This window comes from Bufo gargarizans, chromosome 9 (assembly GCF_014858855.1).
Source record: "Bufo gargarizans isolate SCDJY-AF-19 chromosome 9, ASM1485885v1, whole genome shotgun sequence".
NCBI lineage: Eukaryota > Metazoa > Chordata > Amphibia > Anura > Bufonidae > Bufo > Bufo gargarizans.
The window spans coordinates 187,496,593-187,521,410 of NC_058088.1; the positions used below are offsets into that span (position 1 = coordinate 187,496,593).

At 49.6% G+C, this 24,818-nt stretch overlaps 1 protein-coding gene across 3 annotated transcripts in view; it reads left to right on the forward strand.

Annotated features, from left to right (window-relative positions):
• The window catches only part of SYN1 (synapsin I), a 60,932-nt gene extending 37,533 nt beyond the window's left edge, over positions 1–23,399 (forward strand). The window contains exons 6-13 of one of the 3 annotated variants that reach the window (XM_044305814.1): positions 5,920–5,982; positions 6,827–6,969; positions 19,511–19,585; positions 20,133–20,235; positions 20,357–20,503; positions 21,085–21,145; positions 21,262–21,978; positions 22,381–23,399. In XM_044305814.1, coding sequence (XP_044161749.1) covers positions 5,920–5,982; positions 6,827–6,969; positions 19,511–19,585; positions 20,133–20,235; positions 20,357–20,503; positions 21,085–21,145; positions 21,262–21,947 — 1,278 coding nt within the window. In that variant the 3' untranslated portion in view covers positions 21,948–21,978; positions 22,381–23,399. The remainder of the gene's footprint in view (positions 1–5,919; positions 5,983–6,826; positions 6,970–19,510; positions 19,586–20,132; positions 20,236–20,356; positions 20,504–21,084; positions 21,146–21,261; positions 21,979–22,380) is intronic. The other 2 variants (XM_044305815.1, XM_044305813.1) reach the window with 2 other exon arrangements.
• The last annotated feature ends 1,419 nt before the right edge of the window (positions 23,400–24,818 follow it).

A 24,818-nucleotide genomic window follows, 5' to 3' on the forward strand; every position in this document is an offset into this window, starting at 1 on the left:
GAGAAGGGAGGGGGAGAGCAGAGAGAGCTATCAGAAACAGGAGAAGAGCTCTGATGGATTTATGTCAGATTTAACAGCACCTAGGTGAAGGACTGACACGCACACTGCAGAATCAAAGTAGTCCTTAAAGGGCCTGTGTGAGCTGTCCTCTTCACATGCTTTCCTCCCTCTCCCCTCTCTGATCTGCTGTGTACAACCTCCTCCCCTCTGCTGCTGTATCCATCACTGAGAGAAGGGAGGGGGAGAGCAGTGAGAGCTATCAGAAACAGGAGCAGAGCTCTGATGGATTTGTCAGATTCAGCAGCAGCTAGGTGAAGGACTGACACACACTCTGCAGAAGCAAAGTAGTAGAGGAAGAACAGCAAGAATAATGGAAACAACCCGAAGCGCCATGAAGATGACATTGAGAAGCCTGAAGAGCCAGTGGAAGATGGGACATCCTGGAGAAACCATAAGTATGTGGTCAAGCAGGAGACAAAGCCAATTAGTAGGAAAGAAACTATGGTCCAGGAGTCATATTAGCCTGTTCGATTTAGTAGGTGCTGTCACACCCTGGGGCCCGGTTCCTGTGGTTCACCAGTATTATCAATGGTGCATGGTAGGTGGCAGCAGTGTTACAGACTTTGCATTAGACCCCAGGAGCTTCACGTTACACCTCTGCCTTCACATACTTCAAAGGTTCCTTGCTCCACTAACAAAGCCATGAGGGACACCCGCTCAGTACCCTGCATCCATTCGTGAAGGTCTGGTCCTCGTTAGCACATTTCAGTAGTTCAGATCCTCAGGTTCTACTCTGGGGGTTTTATTTTTAGACGGCGATCCGAAGCCATTACGATGTAATATCTGCACTGCAAATCCCCTATTGTGTGAAAGCCTTATGGTCTTAATGTACGACATCTGTCATTGCGAGCCTCCAGGCTTCCCTCCAACTGCAGAAAAACGACGACCGGTTTCCAACCTTGTCAGAGTCGGAGAATGTGTAAACACGGCTCAGAGGACATGAAGCCACAACCATAAAAACCTGCCCCAAAGCAATGTGCATGTGGATGTAGGAAGACTGCTCATAAGGAGACTGTGTCTTCATTGTCTCAGTGGTCCTATAGCCATGGTCCTGGCGTTTTGGGGTCTGGATTGTGGTTCTAGAGGGCAACCCAAAGACCAGAACCAGGATGTAGTAACTTCCAATGACTGAAGATGTAGTAGGAAGCCATGTCCCACAAACTGGTGCTCTCCAGAGGAGGTGCCAGCAGTATAACATGGGGCCTCAACATGTTCAAGACATCTCCTGACCAGAGCTCCGTTTGCAGTGGCCAAAGTGATGGTAGGTACGTCCAGGATTAGCAGAAGAGCAGTGTCCTCAAGGGTCCCTCTCAAGTGGAATCAGATAGTAAAGCCGGGAAGTGGTCCGCAAGCATTTCACCATGAAAACGCGTTTCGGAACCGGGCTGCTTTCTTAATTGTGTCACGGTCATTAGATCGCCATGACCTGGTGAAGATGCCTACTGTTCTGAAGAAACATGTTGTCCTGGACTAAAGCTGGCCATGCATCTTCAGTAGCTGATGGTCGACTCCCCTATGTGGGAGATACTTCTACCTTTTTCTGCCCCAACATCTGCCGAACAAACATTGGCCGGACATATAGCGCACATTTGACTGGTCGGACCGTCCTGCTTGGAGTAATCTTAGTCTAATGTGTATGGCCAGATTAATCTTGGGTACAGATGGTCCACCATCATAGCAACTAAACCTACTACTATCGGCCTGGTATTCATGGAAGCAGACGCTGAGGTCCAGAGCTGACCACCCCCGCGCCCCCCCCCCCCATCTGAGGAGATGGATTTTCCAGCAGAGGTTACACCACCCTACAGTAATTCAGGCCTTGCATTCATGCACCAAGATGAGCTTAGGGCCTTCTTTCCGGTCCGATACCCTTTAGTAGCTCTGGCGCTGGAAGTACTGGACAGATCTGGTTACTACAGTATTCACTTCAATGCAAGCAGCTCAAGACAACGGACGGAGGTAGCACTGAACAGCTGATTGGCAGCGGTGCAGGGTGTCGGACTGATCAGATATTGATGGCGTATCCTGATTGACATTAGTATGACTAGTATGACCACTTACCTTTATGATTCACCATAGAAATTAGGGCTATCGTCAACAAGGTCCTAAGGACCCTGTTGTCCATCTGGCTTATGATGTGTAAAACCAGTAAAAACCAGTTTACAGTAATGTGGATTTTTTTCATTTTTTTTTGCTGAGGTCAGAGGTGGAAGGAGAAAGTGAAATGTACACAACGAGGCAGCGGTGACGTCAGCAGCATTCTTGCCAGTAATGCAGAGCCGTCCGTCATTTCCTGGGGTTTCCCCCCCTCACTATCTGTCTCTTCTGTACTGTTCCTCTCTGCCGCACATTGCTGATAAACGCCTCTGTGCTGGAACTCACCCAAATCTGTCACAGGCGTCCTCTGTCTGGACTTCAAGGCAGTCACGTGCCTTCCTGAAAACACCACACCAATGTCTTCATAGTCAGGGACTCCGCTCAGAAGCACCAAAAGCATAAGTCCTTGTATTCAGCTGTCTGGGAAAGCTGGATGACATCCAATATGGCCTCCTAGACAGCTTAAACAGTTGCCGTCCAGATTCCCTACAGAGGTGCACAGTATAACTGGGTGGGTTTGCCTTTCATTTGGGTGGAAACAACCTGCATTGGTGGCCATATCAGCACCCAATTTCTCCTGAGGGGGGTTGAATAGGATTTGTGACAACAGACGGGGACGAAGAACTCATCTTTAATGGTCACTTCCAGTGACCGTAACCCCACGACTGGAAAAGCAATTTATTTTTCCATAGAAAACTCCAGTTCTGTAGACCACAGGATGATGATCCTCGATCCCCTCGAGACCACGTCTGCTAAAAATAAACCACCAGGTAATGATATAATTATAATAGCCGGTCAGGAAGCGGTGACGTGAGGGTTTTAAGTCCAGAGCCTTCTCAGTTCTACCATGTCCTTTCTTGACCACAGCTCCCTCAGGCTCCTGTAATCCAATCTAAACAAAAAACAAGGTGACTGTAGACAACCGCCATATCTTCCACCGCTCTTGGGGGATAGGAACGTTTTGACATAGGCTGGAAGCTTTCCGGCTGTGGCCTGACATTGAGCACACACGTCATTGTTGATTTTGCATCGCTCAAGAGGTTAATTACCGGCAGCTCTCGAGAAGAAGAAGAACAGCGGAGGAGCTCCATGATCTGAAGGATTACGTCAAGTTTGAGGAATTTAGGTGAAAGTCAGGGATAAGAAAGGAGGAAGCTACGTCAACAGTGAAATCCATACATGTTTTCTCAGGAAGATGGCTTTGAAGTTTCTACCCCCTTGACTCACCCATCATAGGAAATTGGGAAGAGCTTGACATGCAATGTCAGTGACAGGAGCTACATGTAAAGTCAAGGAGGATCACGTGTTTTCATTTCACCTATCGAGGTGCCAGTTACCTGCTGCCAGATACCATTATCGCCTGTATATTGGGGGCATATTGAAATCCAACAGCCCATTCCTTCTTTCCCCCAGCATTGGCCATCCGAGGAGAGTCTGCACAACCCCATACTTATTAGGTGGTTGTCCAGCCCCACTGAAAATTGGTGGGTTTGGACGACATTCATCTAACACAGGGAGGCACAACCTGCGGCCCATACAGCCACTCTGTCCCTAATGCTTCCTCTATTGGACCCCGCGATTACATGATCACTTGGCATCTTGGGGGCAGAGCAGAGCTGCAAGGTCTTAGCAGACCCTGATCAGCTCTGGCTTGTACAAAGCCTCCATAGGGAGACAGTGAAGATATACAAAATTCAAAAAGAAAGTTTCAGAGAGACATTGAAAGACGGTTTTTAAAATATATTTTTGCCGTATAAGTAAAAATATATAATAAAATACACATAAAAGAAAAGGACAAAAGATGTATAAAAATCTCAGCTGTTGTCATGTTCGTCAGCTAAACTGATGACTGTTTCGAAGGGAATCCAGAATTCTTGGAGGCTGTCCACATCGTTTGGAGATCCCATTGAAATTTGCTGCTGACCAAAGGCTGAGTCCAGCTGCAGGTCTGTGGTCAGTGGTGGCATTGTGACCATCGAACAGGCGAATGGGGCACAGCAGCAGTGTTATTAAGGTGGACATGCCTGTCGATTTTGCTCCTTCTGACTCTCCCTTGATGGCAGTGAAGCATCGGGGAGTTGGATTTCAACATGCCTGACCATTTGGCTTCCAAGGAGGAAAGCCACCTGCTAGAGGAGTCCCACCAAAACCAAGAATGCCAAACCAAGAATGCATGTGTACAGGGGGAAGAGTGGATCGGCTGACCGCTATCTAATGGGTTTTGTTGCTGTCAGTCCGTATGTGTTTCAGTACGTATGGTCTGTAGTACAGGGGGGACCTTTCACCTACAGTCAGTCTGACAGGGCTGATAACAGGGAACAGTAAATGGCCCTTTAAATGTTCTGCCAGCCCTGAGACTGAAGCTCTCTGTACTCGTCTCAAGATGGGGGTTGCATTCCTTGATTTCTGTACCAGCGGTGGTGGAATGCTCCTATCAGGGTGTGAGGCGTACGGCATATACTGCACTTTCCGTGACCACAAAAGAAGAGAGAGTGTAAAACCGCAGGAGACGGAGAGACGCACGGGGAGGAGGGGGCCACTGCCAGGACCACGCACCCTCTCCTCACCTCCCCTCCCTTCCTGTATTACCTCACTTTGCCAGCTTACACTGAACTCTCTCACCCCTCAGTCCGGGCGAGGATTAGGAGAAGTGACTGCGGACCACGAGAGATGGACGTCACATTGTTGATTGTTCTGGGCAGGAAAAACCCCACAAAGTCTGGGCCAATCTTAATCTTTTGTCTTCTGGCGTGACCGCAGACTTCTAAAATGAGACCACCCAGTCATCCTGTACAGATAGAGGGTTCCACTTGAAGGCTGAGCTGGCCCACCGGTCATTCTGGACAGATAGAAGGTCTTACATGTGGACTGAGCTGGCCCACCCAGTCATCCTGGACAGATAGAGGGTCTCACACGTGGGTTGAGCCGGTCCTCTTGGTCATTTTGGACAGATAGAGGGTCTCGCACATGGGCTGAGCTAGTCCACTTGGTCATCCTGGACAGATAGAAGGTCCCACACATGGGCAGTTCTGGCCCCACCCAGTCATCGTGGACAGATAAAGGGTCCCACACATGGGCTGAGCTGGCCCACCCGGTCGTTGTGGACAGATAGGGTGTCCCACATGCGGGTTGAGCTGGCCCACTTGGTCATCCTGGACAGATAGAAGGTCCCGTACATGGACTGAGCAGGACCATCTGGTTATCCCGGACAGATGGAGGGTCCCACGCATGGGCTGAGCTGCCCATCCACATGAAGAAAAGTGGAGATGCCATGTTGTAATATATATGAGCTCTGTGTTGGCATCTGTGCCAATGTTAGAGTTAGTATAGACCCCTATAGTGGAGAACTCCACATGCAAGGCTGGTATATGATGTGAGGGCCATAGGCAGCTATGTGGCCCAGCAGACACTTAGCATGATCAAACTGGTATATAGTTTGTAGGGGGTAAGCAGCTGCTAGACACCTAAAAGCCGCTTGTCTCGGGGGTGGGGGAGACTCCTCACCAATTGGAAAGAGATTGCCACCTTAGACATTGTAATCATTGGTGGATCCTGTTGTGACTGGTGCCATCTAAGGTCCATGGTGCCCACACGCTGGCCATTATCAATGACAGGGCTCTGGAGGTCCTCAGCACATAGTGGTCATGGGGGCAGTCATCCTCTCCCTAGGCTGACAACAGAGAGCAATAGATTGTATTTAACCGCTGTTGGGATGATGATGCTTGCAGTACTATAATGACCTCCATCTCTTTTCTCTTACAGCTGACCGCCTCCAAGTTTCCAGTGGTGATCAAGATGGGCCACGCTCATTCTGGTATGGGCAAGGTAAGTAACGATCAGAGGTTCATCCCCAGGGCAGAGAGCAGAAGGACATACGGGTCACCGGTCGTCCATACATTACACAATGCAACTTGTCTTCATGGGGATTGACCCTAGAGGTGTCACCCGGAGGTCACCTGCTTCCTCTTGCACTTAACCTCCATTCAACTCCTCTATTTCCTCTAAGCACCGGGCATTGCACTTGATTAGTTTTGGCTTTTGATTGCACGTTGTCTTGTGTCATTACCCTGAGTCATATAGATTACATACAATGAGTAGTAGTATTTCAGTTGCACCATATGTCCCATTGACTTGCGTGGAGAGGTGGATGAGGGCTAGATACCAGTAGTGGTTATAATAATAGCACTATAATAGTACAAAAACTCTCTCCTGGTCAATTTCTTAATATATCATTCTAGCAATCTTAGCTTTGTCTGTTACCCAGCTCCACATCCTCAGCATAGTTCCTAATAAAATTGTACAGCCTTAAGCCACCACTAGGGGGAGCTCAGGAGCATACTGCAGACTATGTTGTAATCATTGTGCAGTGAGCTCCCCCTAGTGGTGGCTGCAGGAAGACAGAATTCTATAGATTGTAATTTGTAGCTACGAAGTCTATCCTCATCGTTGAGTAGATAAGCCATGAGTCTGATGAGTGGAGGTCTGACCACCAGGATCTTAGATGGGAAAGGGTTTGTCATCATTACTATTCAAAAACATGTCCTGACTGGGGCTCTGTTATGGAGGAAGTGTGGTACCAGGTAGTCCGATGGTCGTTTAGGTCATCTCTAGTTCGGACTGTCCATGGAAGGCTCCAGTGATAACTTCATGCCTTGCTTTCTTATTCCAGGTGAAGGTGGACAACCAGTATGACTTCCAGGACATCGCTAGCGTGGTTGCCCTAACTAAAACCTACGCCACTTCTGAACCGTTTATTGACGCCAAGTATGATGTCCGCATTCAGAAAATTGGAAATAATTACAAAGCCTACATGTAAGTGCCCAGCACCCTGAAACCATAGACCTTAATCACATATGGACCTCATGGGAGGAATCGTGTAAAACCTTATTAAACAGCAGCTAAAACCTAAGGAGGACAGCCATGATGGAAAGGTGTGTGCAGGGCTGGTGCAAGGATTTTTGCCACCCTAGGCAAAAGCAAATTTTGCCGCAGCCTTGACTCCGCCCATTGACCACACCCTTTGACCCACCCCTTTTTTCTCGGCCACCTATTTAATGATTGTTGCATGCAACATTTTACTTGACCAGCTAATTTTAGATATTCTGCAGCAGTCCCGTTACAATCCCCCCCCCCTCCCCAAACAGCCTTTCGACCAAATAATAAAAATAGTAAAATAGAACATTTAATTAAAACATTTTAATTGTAAACATTTTCATATATGCAAAACATAAAATAGCAGCATTGCACATATACAGCAGCAGGTACCTGTCACATCCAGGGCCTCCAGGTGACGTCTATTCTGTCATCATCCCCCAACCTGGAGCCCCCACAGTGTTATCCTGCTGCTTGCTGTGCTCCCCAATACCCCCAAATACTATCCTGAAGAAATAATAGTGCCGCCATAGTAATAGCGCTCCTCATAGTCCCACCAATAGTAATTCCCTTCTAGAATGCCCTCATTAGTAATACTGCCCCCTACACTGCCCCACATTATGTAATATGCCCCCTACACTGCCCCACATTAAGTAATATGCCCCCCCACACTGCCCCACATTATGTAATTTGCCCCTACACTGCCCCACATTAAGTAATATGCCCCCTACACTGCCCCACATTAAGTAATATGCCCCCCCACACTGCCCCACATTATGTAATTTGCCCCTACACTGCCCCACATTAAGTAATATGCCCCCCACACTAAGTAATATGCCCCCCACACTGCCCCACATTAAGTAATATGCCCCCCACACTGCCCCACATTAAGTAATATGCCCCCACACTGCCCCACATTATGTGATTTGCCCCCACACTTCCCCACATTATGTGATTTGCCCCCACACTTCCCCACATTAAGTAATTTGCCCCTCCACTATGTAATTTGCCCCCTACACTACCCCACATTATGTAATTTGCCCCCTACCCTGCCCCACATTAAGTAATATGCCCCCACACTGCCCCACATTATGTGATTTGACCCACACTTCCCCACATTATGTGATTTGCCCCCACACTTCCCACATTAAGTAATTTGCCCCCCACTATGTAATTTGCCCCCTACACTGCCCCACATTATGTAATTTTCCCCCTACCCTCCTGCCCCACATTATGTGATTTGCCCCCACACTGCCCTACATTATGTAATTTGCCCCCACACTGCCTCACAATAAGTAATTTGCCCCCGAAACTGCCCCACATTATGTAATTTGCCCCCGAAACGCCCCAAATATGAATTTGCCCTCCACACTGTCTCACATTAATTTTCCTCCCACATTATGTAATTGCCCCACACTGCCTCACATTAATTTTCCCCCCACAATTAAGTAATTTGCCCCCGAAACTGCCACCACATTTATGGTAATTTGCCCCCCCCACTGTCTCACATTAATTTCCCCCCCACATTATGTAATTTGCCCCCACACTGCCCCACATTATGTAATTTGCCCCCACACTGCCCCACATTATGTGATTTGCCCCCACACTGCCTCACATTATGTAATTGCCCCCCACATTTGCCTCACATTATGTACTTTTTCCCCCAACATTATGTAATTTTCGCCACCCACAACTGCCTCACATTATGTAATTTTCCCCACATTTTGTAATTTGCCCCCCACACTGCCCCACACTATGTTGATTTGCCCCCCACACTATGTTGTTTGCCACCCCACTATGTTGTTTGCCCCCCACACTGCCCTCCATTATGTAATTTGCCCACCACTAAGTAATTTTGCCCCCACACAAGTTAATTTTACCCCCAGACTGCCCTCCATTATGTAGTTTGCGCCCCCCCCCCCCCCGCACTTGTGTCGCTGATCCTGTGTAGTCTGAACTTGAGCTCAGTTAAGTTCAGTGTCTTTGGCGCGCAATCCCGAGGTGGGTCTCGCGGGATTACGGGCTGAAGTGACTGAACTCATGCCCGCACAGCCCAAGATCAGATCAGCGACACAAGTACAAGGGGGCAGGTGCTAGTGGTGTTGGGAACTTGGGCCCGGGGGTGACACTCCATCGGACTGGTGTCACTCGGTGCGGCCCACACCCATCTAGCAACGCTACTGGCAGCCAGACTCCAGAGCGCCGGCACCCCCAGCAAGAGTGGCGCTCTACGCGGTGGGCAACTCTGCTTATGGGTGGCGCCAGCCCTTGGTGTGTAGAGAACCAGGAAGCCAAACTGACATTTGGGGTACAGGATAATGACGCTGACACTCGGGGTACAGGACAATGACGCTGACACTCGGGGTACAGGATAATGACGCTGACACTCGGGGTACAGGATAATGATGCTGACACTCGGGGTACAGGATAATGACGCTGACACTCGGGGTACAGGATAATGACGCTGACACTCGGGGTACAGGATGATGACACTGACACTCGGGGTACAGGATAATGACACTGACACTCGGGGTACAGGATAATGACACGCTGACACTTGGGGTACAGGATAATGACACTGACACTCGGGGTACAGGATGATGACGCTGACACTCGGGGTACAGGATAATGACACGCTGACACTTGGGGTACAGGATAATGACACTGACACTCGGGGTACAGGATGATGACGCTGACACTCGGGGTACAGGATAATGACGCTGACACTCGGGGAACAGGATAATGACGCTGACACTCGGGGTACAGGATAATGACAGTGACACTCGGGGTACAGGATAATGACGCTGACACTTGGGGTACAGGATAATGACGCTGACACTCGGGGTACAGGATGATGACGCTGACACTCGGGGTGCAGGACGATGAGGCTGACACTCGGGATACAGGATGATGACGCTGACACTCGGGGTACAGGATGATGACGCTGACACTCGGGGTGCAGGACGATGACGCTGACACTCGGGGTGCAGGACGATGACGCTGACACTCGGGGTGCAGGACGATGACGCTGACACTCGGGGTGCAGGACGATGACGCTGACACTCGGGGTGCAGGACGATGACGCTGACACTAGGGGTGCAGGACGATGACGCTGACACTCGGGGTGCAGGACGATGACGCTGACACTCGGGGTGCAGGACAATGACGCTGACACTCGGGGTGCAGGACAATGACGCTGACACTCGGGGTGCAGGACAATGACGCTGACACTCGGGGTGCAGGACAATGACGCTGACACTCGGGGTGCAGGACAATGACGCTGACACTCGGGGTACAGGACAATGACGCTGACACTCGGGGTACAGGACAATGACGCTGACACTTTGGGTACAGGATAATGACACTACTGATCTTACACATCATGGTGCCCTTATCCCGTCCCAGAACCTACTGCTAGAATTGCGTTCCTGGTTGTCAGGACCATTTCCCTGGGATCGGGGGAGGGGCGGCTGATAACCACGGCTCTTGTGCTGTTTCTTCAGCAGTTGCTGCTGTTTTTATGACTCTTTCTTCCCATGAAGCTGGAAATAGATTTCACAGTTTACCTAAAGCTAAAAATACCCTGGTATTGGTCTCAGTCATACTTTGGGTCTCTCTCCCTCCCTGTCTGCCATGCGGGTTTTTCTGGTTCCGTACAGCCTAATCTCAGCCTCTCCCTTCTCTCTTCTCTGTCTGACATGACCTGGCACGAGTCTTTGAAACACCTAGATCCTGATCAGCCCTTCTCTGAGAACACACTGATCCGTGCCTCTGTGGGAAAGTAAAGCGCCTGCAATCTCATTATATCAGGCTGGCAGGGATTTGGGGGTTGTTAGTGGTCACGACTGCCCATAATTCTGTTTATGAGACCCATGGTAGGAAGCCGCCGTTCAGCAGGAAGGATTTTATCACCGTCAGATGTCTGAGATAAAAGAGAGAAAGGAAAATTCCCAGAAAGCCGACATTCCTAAAAATCCCACATTCAGAAAAATGCAGAATCATCTGGTCATGATTAACTAACCATACAGTACCTGAGAGCACTTCATACGATGGAAGAGCAGGAGAAACATGAAGAACATGCCCTAGAGTCTGTCTCCTGGATACTTGAAGCATGTGAACTGGCGTCCTAGAACTTTAGAGCAGGCGTGATAAGAACCTTGAAGTTGTAACCTGAAAACAATAGAACCAGTCACACTCCTGTCCTAGTAAGGATATAGACGAGAACTAGTGAGGCGTCTGAACATGTGGCTTCAGACCAGTGATGAGAGAATCAGCCAAGTGCTAGACCTTGTGTCCTACAAGAGATGTAGAAATGATAAGATATTAGATCTAGTATTCTGTACCAGGACCAGTCATAGAAAAGAACTTGTGTCCTAGATATAGGTCACAAAGTAATAAAATAGCGCATGGTCTAGAACAGGCATGCGGCCCTCCAGCTGTGGCAAAACTACAACTCCCAGCATGCCCTAACAGCTTACAGCAGGGCATTGTGGGAGTTGTAGTTTTACAACAGCTGGAGGGCCACAGGTTGAGCATGCCTGGTCTAGAACAAGTGTTTTGTAGGCCAACTATGGACATAGGATTGAGCTGAAGAAATGAGATGACTTGTGGTCTAGAACACGTATACACTAAGACCACTCATGGACAAGGATTTGAACCCTAGGAGTGGTATAGAACAGAAATGGTAAGACAGTTTATGGTCTAGAACAAGTATATAACAGGACCAATGAGGAGACATTTTATGATCTGGAAGAAATGTACAGTAGGATCACTCATGAATGTGAACTTTGGTAACAGAAGACGTGTAGAGCTGAGGGAAGAGAACTTTTGAAACAAGTATACAGCAATCAGGGACAAGATCTAGCTCCTAGAGGAGGTATAGAACAAAAGTAAAGAGACAACTTGTGGTCTAGAACATTTATATAATAGGATCAGTTATAGACAAGTATTGAATCCTCAAGCTGACGTGATAAGACAATGTGTGGTCTAGATCAAGTATACAGTAGGATCAGTCCAATCATGGACATGATTTTAGTCCAAGAAGTTTAGCGCACAAGTGATGAGAACAAGTGGGGAGTTATCCCCTGTGTAGGACTGGTGGAATTTTTATTGATTAAAATTGCTACCAAGACAATTAAACAATTAACCCACCCCCTATAAAGGGACGCCCGGCCTTAAACCAGTGCTTTATCAGCAAGTACACAAACAAAAATAGGGTGGAAAATTTGTGTGCTGCTGTTAGGACTAAGGGAAAACAAATTTCCGTTAAAATTAACGCTTCCCTTACGTCCTAACCAGCAGCACAAGTGGGGACCTAGCAAGGAGCGACAGACAAATTGGGAGGGTTCCCCTTTTTTTTTTTATGAGAGGGCGGCACTGAGAATGGTACGTCCAAATGCCACTCCCTCAGAGCGCCTAGAATCTAGGCGGTAATGCTTCATAAAGGTGCTGTGGGAGCTCCAAGAGGCTGCAGCACAGATTTGTTCTAGCGGGACCAAACTTTTCTCCGCATACAAAGTAGATACTGCCCTTGTAGAGTGGGCAGTGACAAAGGATGGAGGAGCCAAACCCTGGGCTAGAAAAGCTTCATGGATTGCCTCTTTTACCCATCTACTCAAAGAGGGTTTAGAGGCCTTTAGACCTTTGTTTTTTCCCGACAAGGACAGCAGGAGGTGTTCGTATCTTCTGAATTCCGTAGTTCTGTTCAGATAGATTCTGAGATTTCTTGAAATGTCCAAGGAATGGAGGGCTTCTTCCTCTGGAGATGAGGGAGAGGGACATAAAACCGGTAAGGTGATAGTCTGATTAGTATTTCTAAATGATGGTACCTTGGGGACAAAGGTCGGTAGGAACCTCAACAGGTTCTCCAATCCTCTTGGCCGAAGATAAAAATCTAGGGTTCACATTTTCCAAGGGTTCAAAGGGGGGAGAGGATAGCTTCTTCAGAACCACAGATAAATCCCATTCAGAGATAGGTCTCAGGATTCTAGGTTTTAGCCTTTCGGCTCCTTTGAGAAACCTCCTGAGTAGGGGGTCTTGAGCTAAAGGTCTACCTAAACAGGCAGAAAGTGCACTGGTATGAACTTTGAGCGTTGACGGGCTTAGAGCCTTGTCCAGGCCGTCCTGCAGAAACTGTAGAATCGCTGAAAACTCTTTATCAGCACACCACTGAAGGAAGATCTTGTATATCCTTAAGTAAGCTTTCAGTGTGAAATGGTTCTCAAGACCTCCGCAAAAAGCCCTCTAGCTTCTAGTAGGTACCTGTCAATCTCCAGGCTGTCAGATTGAGTTTCCTCAGATCTAGGCAGGGGCCTGTGTCCCGATACACAAGGTCCTGCGTTAGGGGAAGTCTCCAATATGTGCCCTGACTCATCTTCATGAGCTGGGTGAACCAAGACCTCTTTGGCAAGAATGGTATTATCGCAATGACCGGGGTCTGGTCTTGCTTGATTTTCGTCAATACCCTTGGTATCATGGAAATTGGAGGGAATATGTAAGCCAGCCTGAACCTCCATGTTATGGACAGAGCGTCTATCGCTAGAGGATTGTCCTCCTTGTAGAGGGAGCAGAATCTTTCTACCTTGGCGTTCAAATGCGTCGCCATCAAGTCGATCTCTGGAACACCCCACCGGAGTGTGATCTGGGTGAAAACGTCTCTGTTCAATGACCATTTGCCTGGAACTGGCAGACCCCAACTCAGCCAATCTGCAACTACTTTGAGATTCCCTCTGATGTGAACAGCCGAAAGTTGGGATAGACTGGTTTCTGCCCAAGCAAGAATTAAACCAACTTCCTGGAGGAGAGGTTGAGATCTTGTGCCTCCCTGTATGTTGATGTAAGCGACTACCGTCGTATTGTCTTGGGTTGCAATTCCAGATGCTGACATGTGGCCTAACATCTTTATGAGGAACTGTGCGGCTCTTACCACTTGATTCTTCCTCTCTGGAGAGAGGGAAAGGGTCATCCGTTTGGAGTCTACAAGAAAACCCAGGAACATCCTGGAAGTAGATGAAACGATCTCCGATTTTTCCCAATTTATGAGCCAGACCAAGCGCTGGAGAGACTGAAGAGCCAGCTGAAGATGAGATAAAAGAACGTCTAGAGTGGCGGCTTTTAGAAGCCAGTCCTCTAGGTATGGCACGATTTCTAGCCCTTGAAGCCTGAGTTGGGCGACAACCGGAGCCACAACTTTTGTGAAAGTGTGGGGAGCGGAAGAAATGCCAAAAGGCAGCACAGCAAACTGGTAATGTTTTACTACCTCTCTTATGGAGACCGCAATTCTTGAAAATCTCCTGTGAGCTGGATGAATGAGGATATGAAGGTAAGCATCCTTCAGATCTAAGGTGATAATTCGATCGCCGGGGTTTAGGATGGTGATGAGTGATCGAATGGTCTCCATTCTGAAGCGCTTTGGTCTTATGAACCAATTTAGGTAACGCAGGTCTATGATCATGCGCCAATCGCCCGACGGCGTCGGGACTAGAAAAACGGGGGAGTATACTCCCAGCCCTTGTTCGCGAGGAGGAACTTCCTCTAGGGCAATTTTTTGAACATAAAGGAGAACAGAATCCTCTAAGATAGACTGTTTGGTCTGGTTTAGGGTTCTGGTTAAAACAAATTTCTCTTGGGGAGGGGACAGAAAATCTATTTTGTACCCCAACATAATTATTTCTAGGACCCACTGGTCCTGAATATTTAGCAGCCAGGCCTGCTGAAATAAACTTAGACGACCTCCAACCGGAGGGGAACTGAAATTCTGAGCATCGCACAGACGATTTGGAGGGGAAGGTAAGCGGGAGAGTCATAGATCCGCTTTACGGTCCTTTCCAGGACCGCGACCCCGTCCGCGTCTGGATGACTCCTGACGTCTCTGAGACCTTGAGGGGCCCTGGGTTCTAGAACTTCTGGGCCTACTCCGGCCCCGAAAGGATTGTTGGGGGAGGGACTTTCCCTTTTCATCCGCCAGGCTCTCCATTATCTTATCTAATTCTGAACCAAAGAGTCTTCCTGGTTCATATGGTAAGCCACACAGATTGAATTTGGAGGCGTTATCGGCAACCCAGGGACGCAACCATAAGGGCCGCCGACTGGCAGAAGAGAGAGCCATGCCTTTGGCGGCTAATTTCAGGTGCTGTGTGGAAGCGTCACACAAAAAGTCAGTTCCAAGGAGCAAGGTCTTGAACTGGTCTAGCACGTCAGTTCTGGAGACTCCAGATTCCAGGTCCGACTGAATTCTGAGAATGCGGGACCGAACAAACTCTGCGACTTCTGAGGAAGCAACTGCAACTGAAGCAGAGTCTGCAGCTGCGGAATAGCTGGGCCTCAGAGTGCACTCGGCCCTCCGATCTAATGGATCCTGAAGGTTGCTTCCGTCATCAGAAGGAACTAAGGTCCTGTTAGACAACTTGGAGATCGCCATATCGACCTTCGGAGGCGGTACCTAAAGTTCTGATTCCGACTCCTGGAGAGGAAACATCAGTTTAAATCTCTTTGTGAGAACTGGACCTTTTTCAGGATGCTTCCATTCAGTTAACATAAGCTTTTTTAAAAATCTTTGTCCACTTTAAAGGCCCTTGGCCCCCTAGAGGTGGACGGTGGAGCTTCCCCTTGCTCAACATCATGATCCCTTGATCGGATGGAGCGTAGAAGTCTTTGCGTCTTCTCAGCAGGAAAAAGATAGGTGGCATCATCTTCATCAGAAGAGGAGGAGGAACGGTCTTCAACCTAAATGATGTCTTCATCCATAGGTACAGGACCTGGCGATGAAGCTCTGGGCCTCTTAGAAGAAAGGGCACTCGAGTTCCATAATGGAATTACCCATGAATTCCTTCATCCAGCCGAACATGTCACCCATCTTGGGTTGCGTCGGAGGAGGACGGCATAAAGGACACCTATTGTATCATAGGAGTCCGGCATCGGCATCTCGCAGTTGGAACAAATTACGTGCTTCTGTTTATGGGAGGATTTCCCATGCTGGTCGACATTGGGAGACGCCATCTGAAAAAACAACTTGGAAAGTAGTTTAGAATAGACTCACTGCAGGCAGAGAGGGAGAGTCTGGCGTCTGCTGAGCTTTTATAGCTAACAGACCCTCCCCCTAGCGTAGCTCCGCCCCCGCCGGAAGTGACCCACTGTCACTACTTTACTTATTTATAAAAATAACAGAAGGCCCCCCCCGATTATATGTGTAAATCTGGGGCAAAAATACAAATTAGGCACATCAGGGGCCGAAGCGCAGCTAAAATAGGCGCCGAATATACGAGCGCCGCTGACCCGGAAGTCGTCATCTGACACACTTCCGGGTATGGTGCGGCCGAATACAACGTGGGTTGCTCGGGGCTCACTCACCCGATCTCAGGTGACGCCCTGTGATGGCGGAGAGGGCTCCAGCAGGGGGATACCGCCGGGATATAGAGGTGCCAACAGACCCCTACCATCTAACTGCGGCAGAGGCCGCAACCCAGCAGAACCTAGGAAAAAAAACGGCCACAAGGACCAAGAACTTGGCAGCAAACTAATCAAAAAGGTAACAGGCAGCGCCTGAGCCTGTCCTCAGTCCACAGGACAGATAAAAAAGCACTGGTTTAAGGGTGGGCATCCCTTTATAGGGGGTGGGTTAATTGTTTAATTGTCTTAAGTAGCAATTTTAATCAATAAAAATTCCACCTGTCCTACCAGTTTCACAGGGGAGAACTCCCCACTTGTGCTGCTGGTTAGGACGTAAGGGAATCTTGAGGTCTGTAATAATTATACAGTAGGCCATTCATGGACATGAACTTGAAGCCTAGAAGTGGTATAGATCACAGGTGTTAAAACAACCTATGGGCTAGTACAAGGACACAGTACTGCAGGTCAATCAGGGACAAGAACCTTAGAACTTAAATTATGTCAAGCTATGATCTAGAATAAATATGTAGTAGACTACCAAGGAGTTGAACTATAAGCCTAGAAGAGGTATAGAGCACAAGTGATAAAATCAGCCTATAGTCTAGAACAAGGACACAATTAAACCATAGACAAGTATACAGTAGGCCAGTGATGGACAAGAACTATCTTCTAGAAGAGGTGGGGACCGGTGGCCTATAAAAAAAATATACAGTAGGCCAGTCATGGATAAGATCTAGCTCATAGAGCACAAGTGAAAGGACAACTTGAGGCCTAGAACAAGTTGAGAGTATGACTATTGGATATGATCTTTGGTCTGAGATGAAGTATAGAACAGATAACTTACAGGTCTAGAACAAGTGCACGACAGAACCAATCATGGACATGAACTTTGGTGTTAGAAGAGGCTTAGAGCTGGGCTATGTTTGATGCAACTTTTAGACAGGTATACAGTAGGATCAATTATGAACAAGAACTGGAGTCCCAGAGCAGATGTGACGAGACGTTTGAGTTGCCACGGGTATTCACCAGGGCTGGGTTGGATAAATCCTAGGACCAAGTAGGCAAAGGTCACCTAGAAATTGCTCTTGGCCCCTAACCTTTTGGGCTGTTTTCTTGCTCGTGACTCCTCAAGTCTAGAGTAAGAACCTATAGTTTGGTGCCAGTATACAGTAGGACCAGTAATGTTCATGGATTTGGCCCCTAAAAGGTCTGTACAGCATGACTGAGCGGACGCAAGTTTTGGGTGAACTCTAGGAACAGAACATGAACTCGTCTGCATTTCGCGAAACGCCTTAGTTTCCCGTCCAAGAATCCAACGTGAAGTTCTTAAGACTAGATTACTGTTCTGGGAAGCACCCCCAACGTTCCCACCCTGAGCCTGACTTCTCTATTGTCTCCGGCGCAGTATGAGCGGTGTGGGCGGCTGCCGTCTGCTCATGCTGTGTTATGGGAGAGATATGATCTGTTCGTGCAGCGCGAGTACGAAAAGTGGGCAGCATTGTTCTTTAACCGTTAAAGGGACCTTACACCAGCCATCTATCTTCTCTAGGATAGGACTTCACTTTATGTTTGGTGGGACCCCCACAATCCTGAGAAGGAGGGACCACCGCTGCACTGACTTAGTGCCTCACTCTGTGTGTAGGGAACGGCAACTATTTACTGGAATGGCCCATAAAGGGTCACATATCAAAGGTTTAGATCGGTGGTGGTCTGAGCAGCTGAGACCCCCAATGACCTCTAGAATGAGGGAAGAGAAGCTTGCGCTTAGCATGTTCTCTCTCCTCGCTGCAGGACGGGAGTGAGACGGACTCAATAGAAAGTCGTTGTGCCAGTCTGGTTGCAGCAAGTAGAGAGAGCAAACTAAGCGAGGGCTTCTCTCCACTTGTTGTAGAGATCTTGAGGGTCTCAGCACTCAGACCCCCACCCTTTTAACATATCAAACGTTTTCCAGAAGCACGGTGACCCTTTAAGGAGTCAACCAACGATTAGTTCATAATTACTACTCGGCGCTCTTTCCTCACGTTAGATTTCTCCAGCTGAGTTATAATGCGAGCCTCCTGGGTGGAGGAGGAGGTCGGCCCTGTGTGGTTCTAGATGATGACGTCACATAAACGGCCTCATGGAGATCAGTGTCTAGTGGATGGGGATGCTGGAACCCTGAGGGCCGAGGGGCCCGCCAACATCGGAGCACCTGCCACAAGGACATGTTCTAGATGCTGGTGCAAGTTGGCACTGGCATCTAGAACACGCGATCTTCACTGCTCTCCAACCGTGACCAATGCAAGGCTCTGTGCACACGACGCTCGAGCCTTTCGCCGGAGGTATACGTCCGGAAGATTTCCCAATGTGCTAAAGGAGGGATCCAAAGGGACCCTCTGGGTGAATGGGGCCCTATTCCTACGCTTTACATCTTGCCCCCCACCCATTGCTGGAGACCATGGCACCTACTGCCTGGCACCTTCTATAGGTGTGCCCGATGTAACTGCTCTCATAGATTACAGCAGAGGCAGGGCAGATCTCATCCGACGGTCTATGGGGGGGGCGTACAATTCCTGTAATCCGGTACTTGCTGTACTGATCCGGTCTCCTTTTTTCTGGATTACTGAACAGATCTAAAGCCAGGCTCCCTGCATCTAGCAATAAGGGGCCTCCAGGTTTGTCTCCAGCCGACTACTCAGCCCTGAGTCACTCATTACAACAGAACATGGCAGACAGCTGGGGGGTAGGGTGGGAGCGACTGCGCTGTAAGTCAGGGGGTCATGATTAATGGGAGGTTATAGGGTTTAAAGCCAAGGTCTTAGCCGGTGATGGCCACTAGATGGCGTGGTGCCAGAACGGGCAGAATAATGTAATATGTATATTGCACAAGGCCGGTGTACACATGTGGTGAATCAGCGCTGCACCACTGACACCTGCCTATTGTAATGATCAGCAGCACAGCCGAGGGCGCTGTTCCATTGGTGTCTATGGAAGGTTTGTGGTGGTGAAAAGCGGTACTGCAGCCTGTCATTGTAAAAGCTTGTGATAGATGTGTATGAACTGTCTATAGGGGAAGGGTGGCCACCTAATGTGACGCTTCTCTTGTACATTGCAGGAGAACATCCATTTCTGGGAACTGGAAAACCAACACGGGGTCGGCCATGTTGGAGCAGATCGCTGTGTCTGACAGGTACCGTATACACATTTATTCTATCGATGGAGGTCAGATCGGGCACTGGGGGGGGGGGGGGCATAGCCTGGCGCTTGACCACCAATGTATATAATGTTAGAAAAATCTGATTAATAGGGCAGCTCTCCTTCTCATGTCTGACAGTCTGGTTGCTATACAGACACTGCCTAACAACCACAGTCTTAATGGAGTTGTCAGGCAGCAGATGCCTTCCGTTGTCGGATTATTTCAGGTCTTCAGCTCCAGGACTGAGGGCAGAGAAGGGTACGGGGGATTCTCGTGGCCTAAAGCTGTAGACAGTCTTCAGGCTGTGAGATCCGGCCCTGGTCTCATCATGGACGACCACCTTCCCATAGTCCGGCACTGCAGAACGTCCAATACTCCAGACATTGAAGTAACTCATCAAGGACATGGTGTTACACTGCCCCCTACTGGCTGTCCTGATCTTCATTTTAACATAAAAGAGTAACACTGGGGTGCACCCACTAGCAGATGCATGGGTGCCCCTGGCGAGGCCCGGTTCAATCTATGGCCGCCTGTCTTGCAGGTACAAGCTCTGGGTGGACTCCTGTGCGGAAATATTCGGGGGTCTGGACATCTGCGCCGTGGAAGCCCTGCACGGGAAAGACGGCAAGGACCATATCATAGAGGTGAGACAGGACCCCTAACAGGCGCTGGTTCGTGGTGGCATGGGAGCTGGGGCATGATGCAGCGCCACCTTCAGTATAGTGGCGGTATTGTGATCTTTTCTTCTCCTCCTCGCTCCATCAGGTCGTTGGCTGCTCCATGCCTTTAATCGGTGACCAGCAGGAAGAAGACCGGCAACTGATCGCTGACCTGGTGGTTTGTAAGATGGCCCAGACTCTTCAGTGCAGCTCCTCCTCCCCGAGCCGCTCCGTGCATGCACAGCAGCCCCAGGTAAGACAGAAGGGTCATTACTTCCCATGAGATCTTCAGTTCCTTCTCACTACAGGCTAGACACTTGCCAGCAGGTTGTGGTCAGTTGCTGAGGAGCAAATGAAAGGGCAACCGATGGACCTTCTAAAAGGTATCAGTAGTAGAAATCTCTGAGCTGTGTCCAAGGGGTCTGAGTCCTATATTCAGCCCTGTCATTTGGGATCAGTGGTGATCTGATTGGCGTCACCACCGCTGACTCCCAGGAAGGATCCGGACTCTAGTAGAGCGCACCCCGGGGATTTATATTACTAAAAATACCAAGACGAAGGGACATTCAATTATAGGATGGGATCCGAGCTCTGTAGAGCCGCTCCAGCCGTCCACACAGTGATGCCAAACCTGTTGTCTAAGGGCGGTGGTATTTCTTAAAGGGTAACTCCACTTTTTCCAAGATTTCCCTAAATTAACATAAGGTGGCATCATAGATATTTTGCTTTGCCCATCTTGAAGCATTTGCTTTCTTCTTTTCTCCATTCTTATGGAAACAGTCAGTAGTCAGGCTCCACCGACCCTCTTCATCTGTGATTTGCTTTGTATTGCAGGTCCAACCTGTTCACTCCTGGTCTGGGACTCCGAGCCAGCAGCAGAGGCCTTCTCCTCAAGGTATTCTTCTAGTGGCTGGAGCATTATGGGAAATAGTTTCGGGAAAAGTAGCAGAGTCGGTCACGTTAGACACCGGCTACTTGATTTCCACATGACATGCCTCTCTTCTGTTACAGGGGGTCCTCCAGCGGCACAGGGTCCTCCACGACAGGGACCTCCCTCCCAGCAGAGGCCTCCACCTCAAGGACAGCAGCTTCAAGGTTTAGGTCCTCAGCCATCACCACATCCACCAAATCTGCCCAGCCCTGGGGCGCAGCAGCGGCAAATGATCCCCCCGCAGCAGCAGCAGCAGCAGCAGCAACCGTCCCCCCAGCAGATGAGGCCCCAACAGCAGCCATCACCCCGCCAATCTCAATCTCCCCAAAGGCAGCCCAGCCCACAATCACCCCAACGTCAGCAGCAGACCCCCCCTATGCCAGCAGGCCCAAAGCCAATGGGCGTCCAGCCCCCTCCACCTCGGCAACCTGGACCTCCGAGGCAACCAGTTCCTGCAGGACCCCAGCAGAAGCCTCCACCTCCCGTCCTTCAACAGCAGCACGGCATCCGCCAGCCGGGACAACAGCAGCCACCACCGCAGCAGCAGCAGCGGCAGTCCTCTCCAGGGGGGCCCCAGCAACAGCCGCCCCAGCAGCAGCCGCCACAACCGCAGCAGCCGCCGCCGCCACAACGACCTATGACCCAGCAGCCCAGGCCTAACCCTCAAGGACCCGGGCAGGGTTCACGTCCTGGTGGGCCCCAAAAGCCTCAAGTGGCTCAGAAGCCGGGCCAAGAGCTGCCCCCACCCCAGCCGCAGCTGAAGTAAGAGCCCTCGAGGTTCTGGGTGGGCCACACAGGTTTCAGCTTCCTATACTACCTATTGCATCCCTTTTATTGCATGCCGCTTAGGTGAGGTAGGCACTGGGTCACCTTCTCTTTTTGTATGGTACCAATAGCATGGACCCGGGTGGGTTTTGGTGACTGGGGCTGCAGTGGGTTCCTGGGAGTGTCCACCCCCTGGCAGCGCCCAGTGTAGAAGGTGGTGGCTAGCTTAGCAGGAATGAGTAATATTGCATGACTTTAACTGATCATTATTTTTCTTTCCTCCTCCCCCTACCTCCAACATATATAACACATCCCCCCCCCCACCTTCCCGACAACCATTCTGCACATTTCCCCCCTGTTAAAAAAAAAAAAAACTCGCCCCCCCCCCCCCCATCTTCTCCCATCATCGGCCATCACCTCACATCGTCCTCCAGTAAGTCCCAGTCCCTCACCAACTCCTTCACCCTTGCAGACTCGCCAGCTCCACGTTCCAGTCTTAGTCACGACGAGGTGAAAGCCGAAACGATCCGCAACCTGAGGAAATCCTTCGCCAGTCTCTTCTCAGACTGAAGGGGATCACATCTCTCCCAACGCCACATCTCTCCCACCGGCTCTGTGTAGTGTCCCGCTCCCTTCACCTGTGTGCACGGCTTAACTCCTTGAAAACAAAAAAAAACAACAAAAACTGAAAAAAATAAAAAAAATGCAGAGGAAGAGGTAGATATGGAGATCACGAGAGGAAGACCCCTTCCCCGCCACCTAGAAATACCGTCGTATGGAACAGCAGAGCCGAGAGAGCTCCTGCAGCGGTACCACCCTTAGGACCTTCGTAGAGAATGCATGACGAGACGAGGGTGCGGGCACAGGGCGTGCCAGTCCTCCGTGTACATACGTGTATACAGACGCGGCTGACGCTCCTTTTTTTTTGTATATGTTGTGTGTTTTTCCCGCTGCTCTCCTGCCGGCCGCTCTCCGTATCTATCCCTCCCGGTTCCGTCAGTTCTTTTGAAACGTGGTGTGTTGCGGTGTTCCTGCCTGTGAGCCCCCCCCCCCCCCTCCTCCCACAAATATTCTGTTGACCTCTCCCCTCAAAAATGACCCCTTTTTCCTTTCATGGCCTAATTTTGTCTCCCCTTCTCATGGCTGCGCCCCCCGCTGTGTTCCCCTCCACCCCCGGTCTACTTTTCGTGTGACGGTAACACTGTTGTGATGTGCGTGCTCTGCAGCTTGCCGTGCGGTTACTATCGTGATATGATCGTCCTAAGTATTCAGAGTAATATATTATATTATGACTATATTAAAGAACTTATTCCATGGCCCGCACGGAGCGGGCGCCATGACATGTGCGTGTAACGTGTGTCAGCGTTTGTGTGCAAAAGTGAAACAGCCGCCCCCCAAGGGGGGGGCACGAAAATGTGATTTGTCCGAATTAAATTATTCTCTGAAAGCAAAACCCGTCTGGCGTGCAAGTTCCTGAAACACTCTGTTCTGCTGTCAACATGTGTCTGAAATACTCAGTGTTGCGGGGGGAACCCTGCTTCTCTCAATGTCATGTAATGACCTCCCATCAGTCTCTAACTTCATTATATCCCATATATTCAGCAGAGCCCGCTCCTGAAATACTCTGTTCTGCTGTCAATATTTGACCTACCTCTTGTCTCATCCTGAATTGCTCTGTGCTGCTGGGGGCTCAATATTAGCCAATGACCTTCCATCAGTCTCCAGTCCTCTCCTGACCACTATATCCCACAAGATCAGCAAGCTCTGCTCCTGAAATACTCTGTGCTCCTCTCCCATCTGTCAGTGACTTCCCATCTGTCTCCAAACGCCACCCCTGAAATACTCTGTGCTGCTGTGGGACCCTGCTCCTGACCAGTCAGTGTGCCCTCTTCCCATTGTGATGCTGCCCAGTCACATACAGCCCTGCCCTGAGCTCACTGTACCATAAGATCAGCACAGGCCGCTCCTGAAATACTCTGTGCCGCTGGGGGCTCTATACCTTGTTTGTGATCACATCTCTCAGTTCTCCCCCTGAACCATCATCCCACGAAAGAAAAGCTCACATCCACCTGGCAAGATCTGCACACACCCTCTTCTGAAAATGCTCTGTGCTGCTGTGGGACCCCTTGACTTTCCGCCAAACCTCCCTGACCTCCTGATCAGCACACGCCTTTCCTGTAATACTCTGTGCTGCTGGGGTCCCCCCCGTTCCTCCAGGGTTTAGGGGGCCACTCTGGTCTTATTCACAGGAATCCCCATCTGGACACATAGGCAGCAGTGGTAATGCTAAGGAATTACATGGCTTACTGCCCCCTCTAGTGGTGAAATGCATCATTACGCCCACTGACCATGCCGGCCTTCCTCGAGGATTCTGGGATTTTTAACAGGTTTGGTTTATTTAAATTTTATTCTGGAGGATCCTGTATCTCCCTATGGAGAGCGCCTGATCGGCGTGAGGAGTCTTATAGGCCAGGCGACGCTCCTCTGGAATTCTGGGAAGACGGTATGCAAATGAGCTCTTAGCAAGATCTAAGGCGAGAGTCGTCCTGAGCTTGAATCCATAGACCCCGGATCCGTACAAATCGTTCAGGGGACCCCCGAACAGCGTACGTTGCCTTACAGAATGATAGTAGAGTATTAATTGCACCCATTGGGATACAGAAGGATATTTTAAGGGAGTTTCCGCTATCTCCACCAGTCCTATAGAAGGGAAGAGAGCGGTGGCGGTGCCACATATAGCCTGTAAGATGTAAAGCAAACAAGCTTTGGGCCTCCAATGGTCACCGCTCTGCTCCGCCAGGAGGTCAGCCTCCCTTCTGCGAGACCGGTCTGTGGTTCCCTACGAGTAGTCCGCAGTTCAGTTCTATGAGCG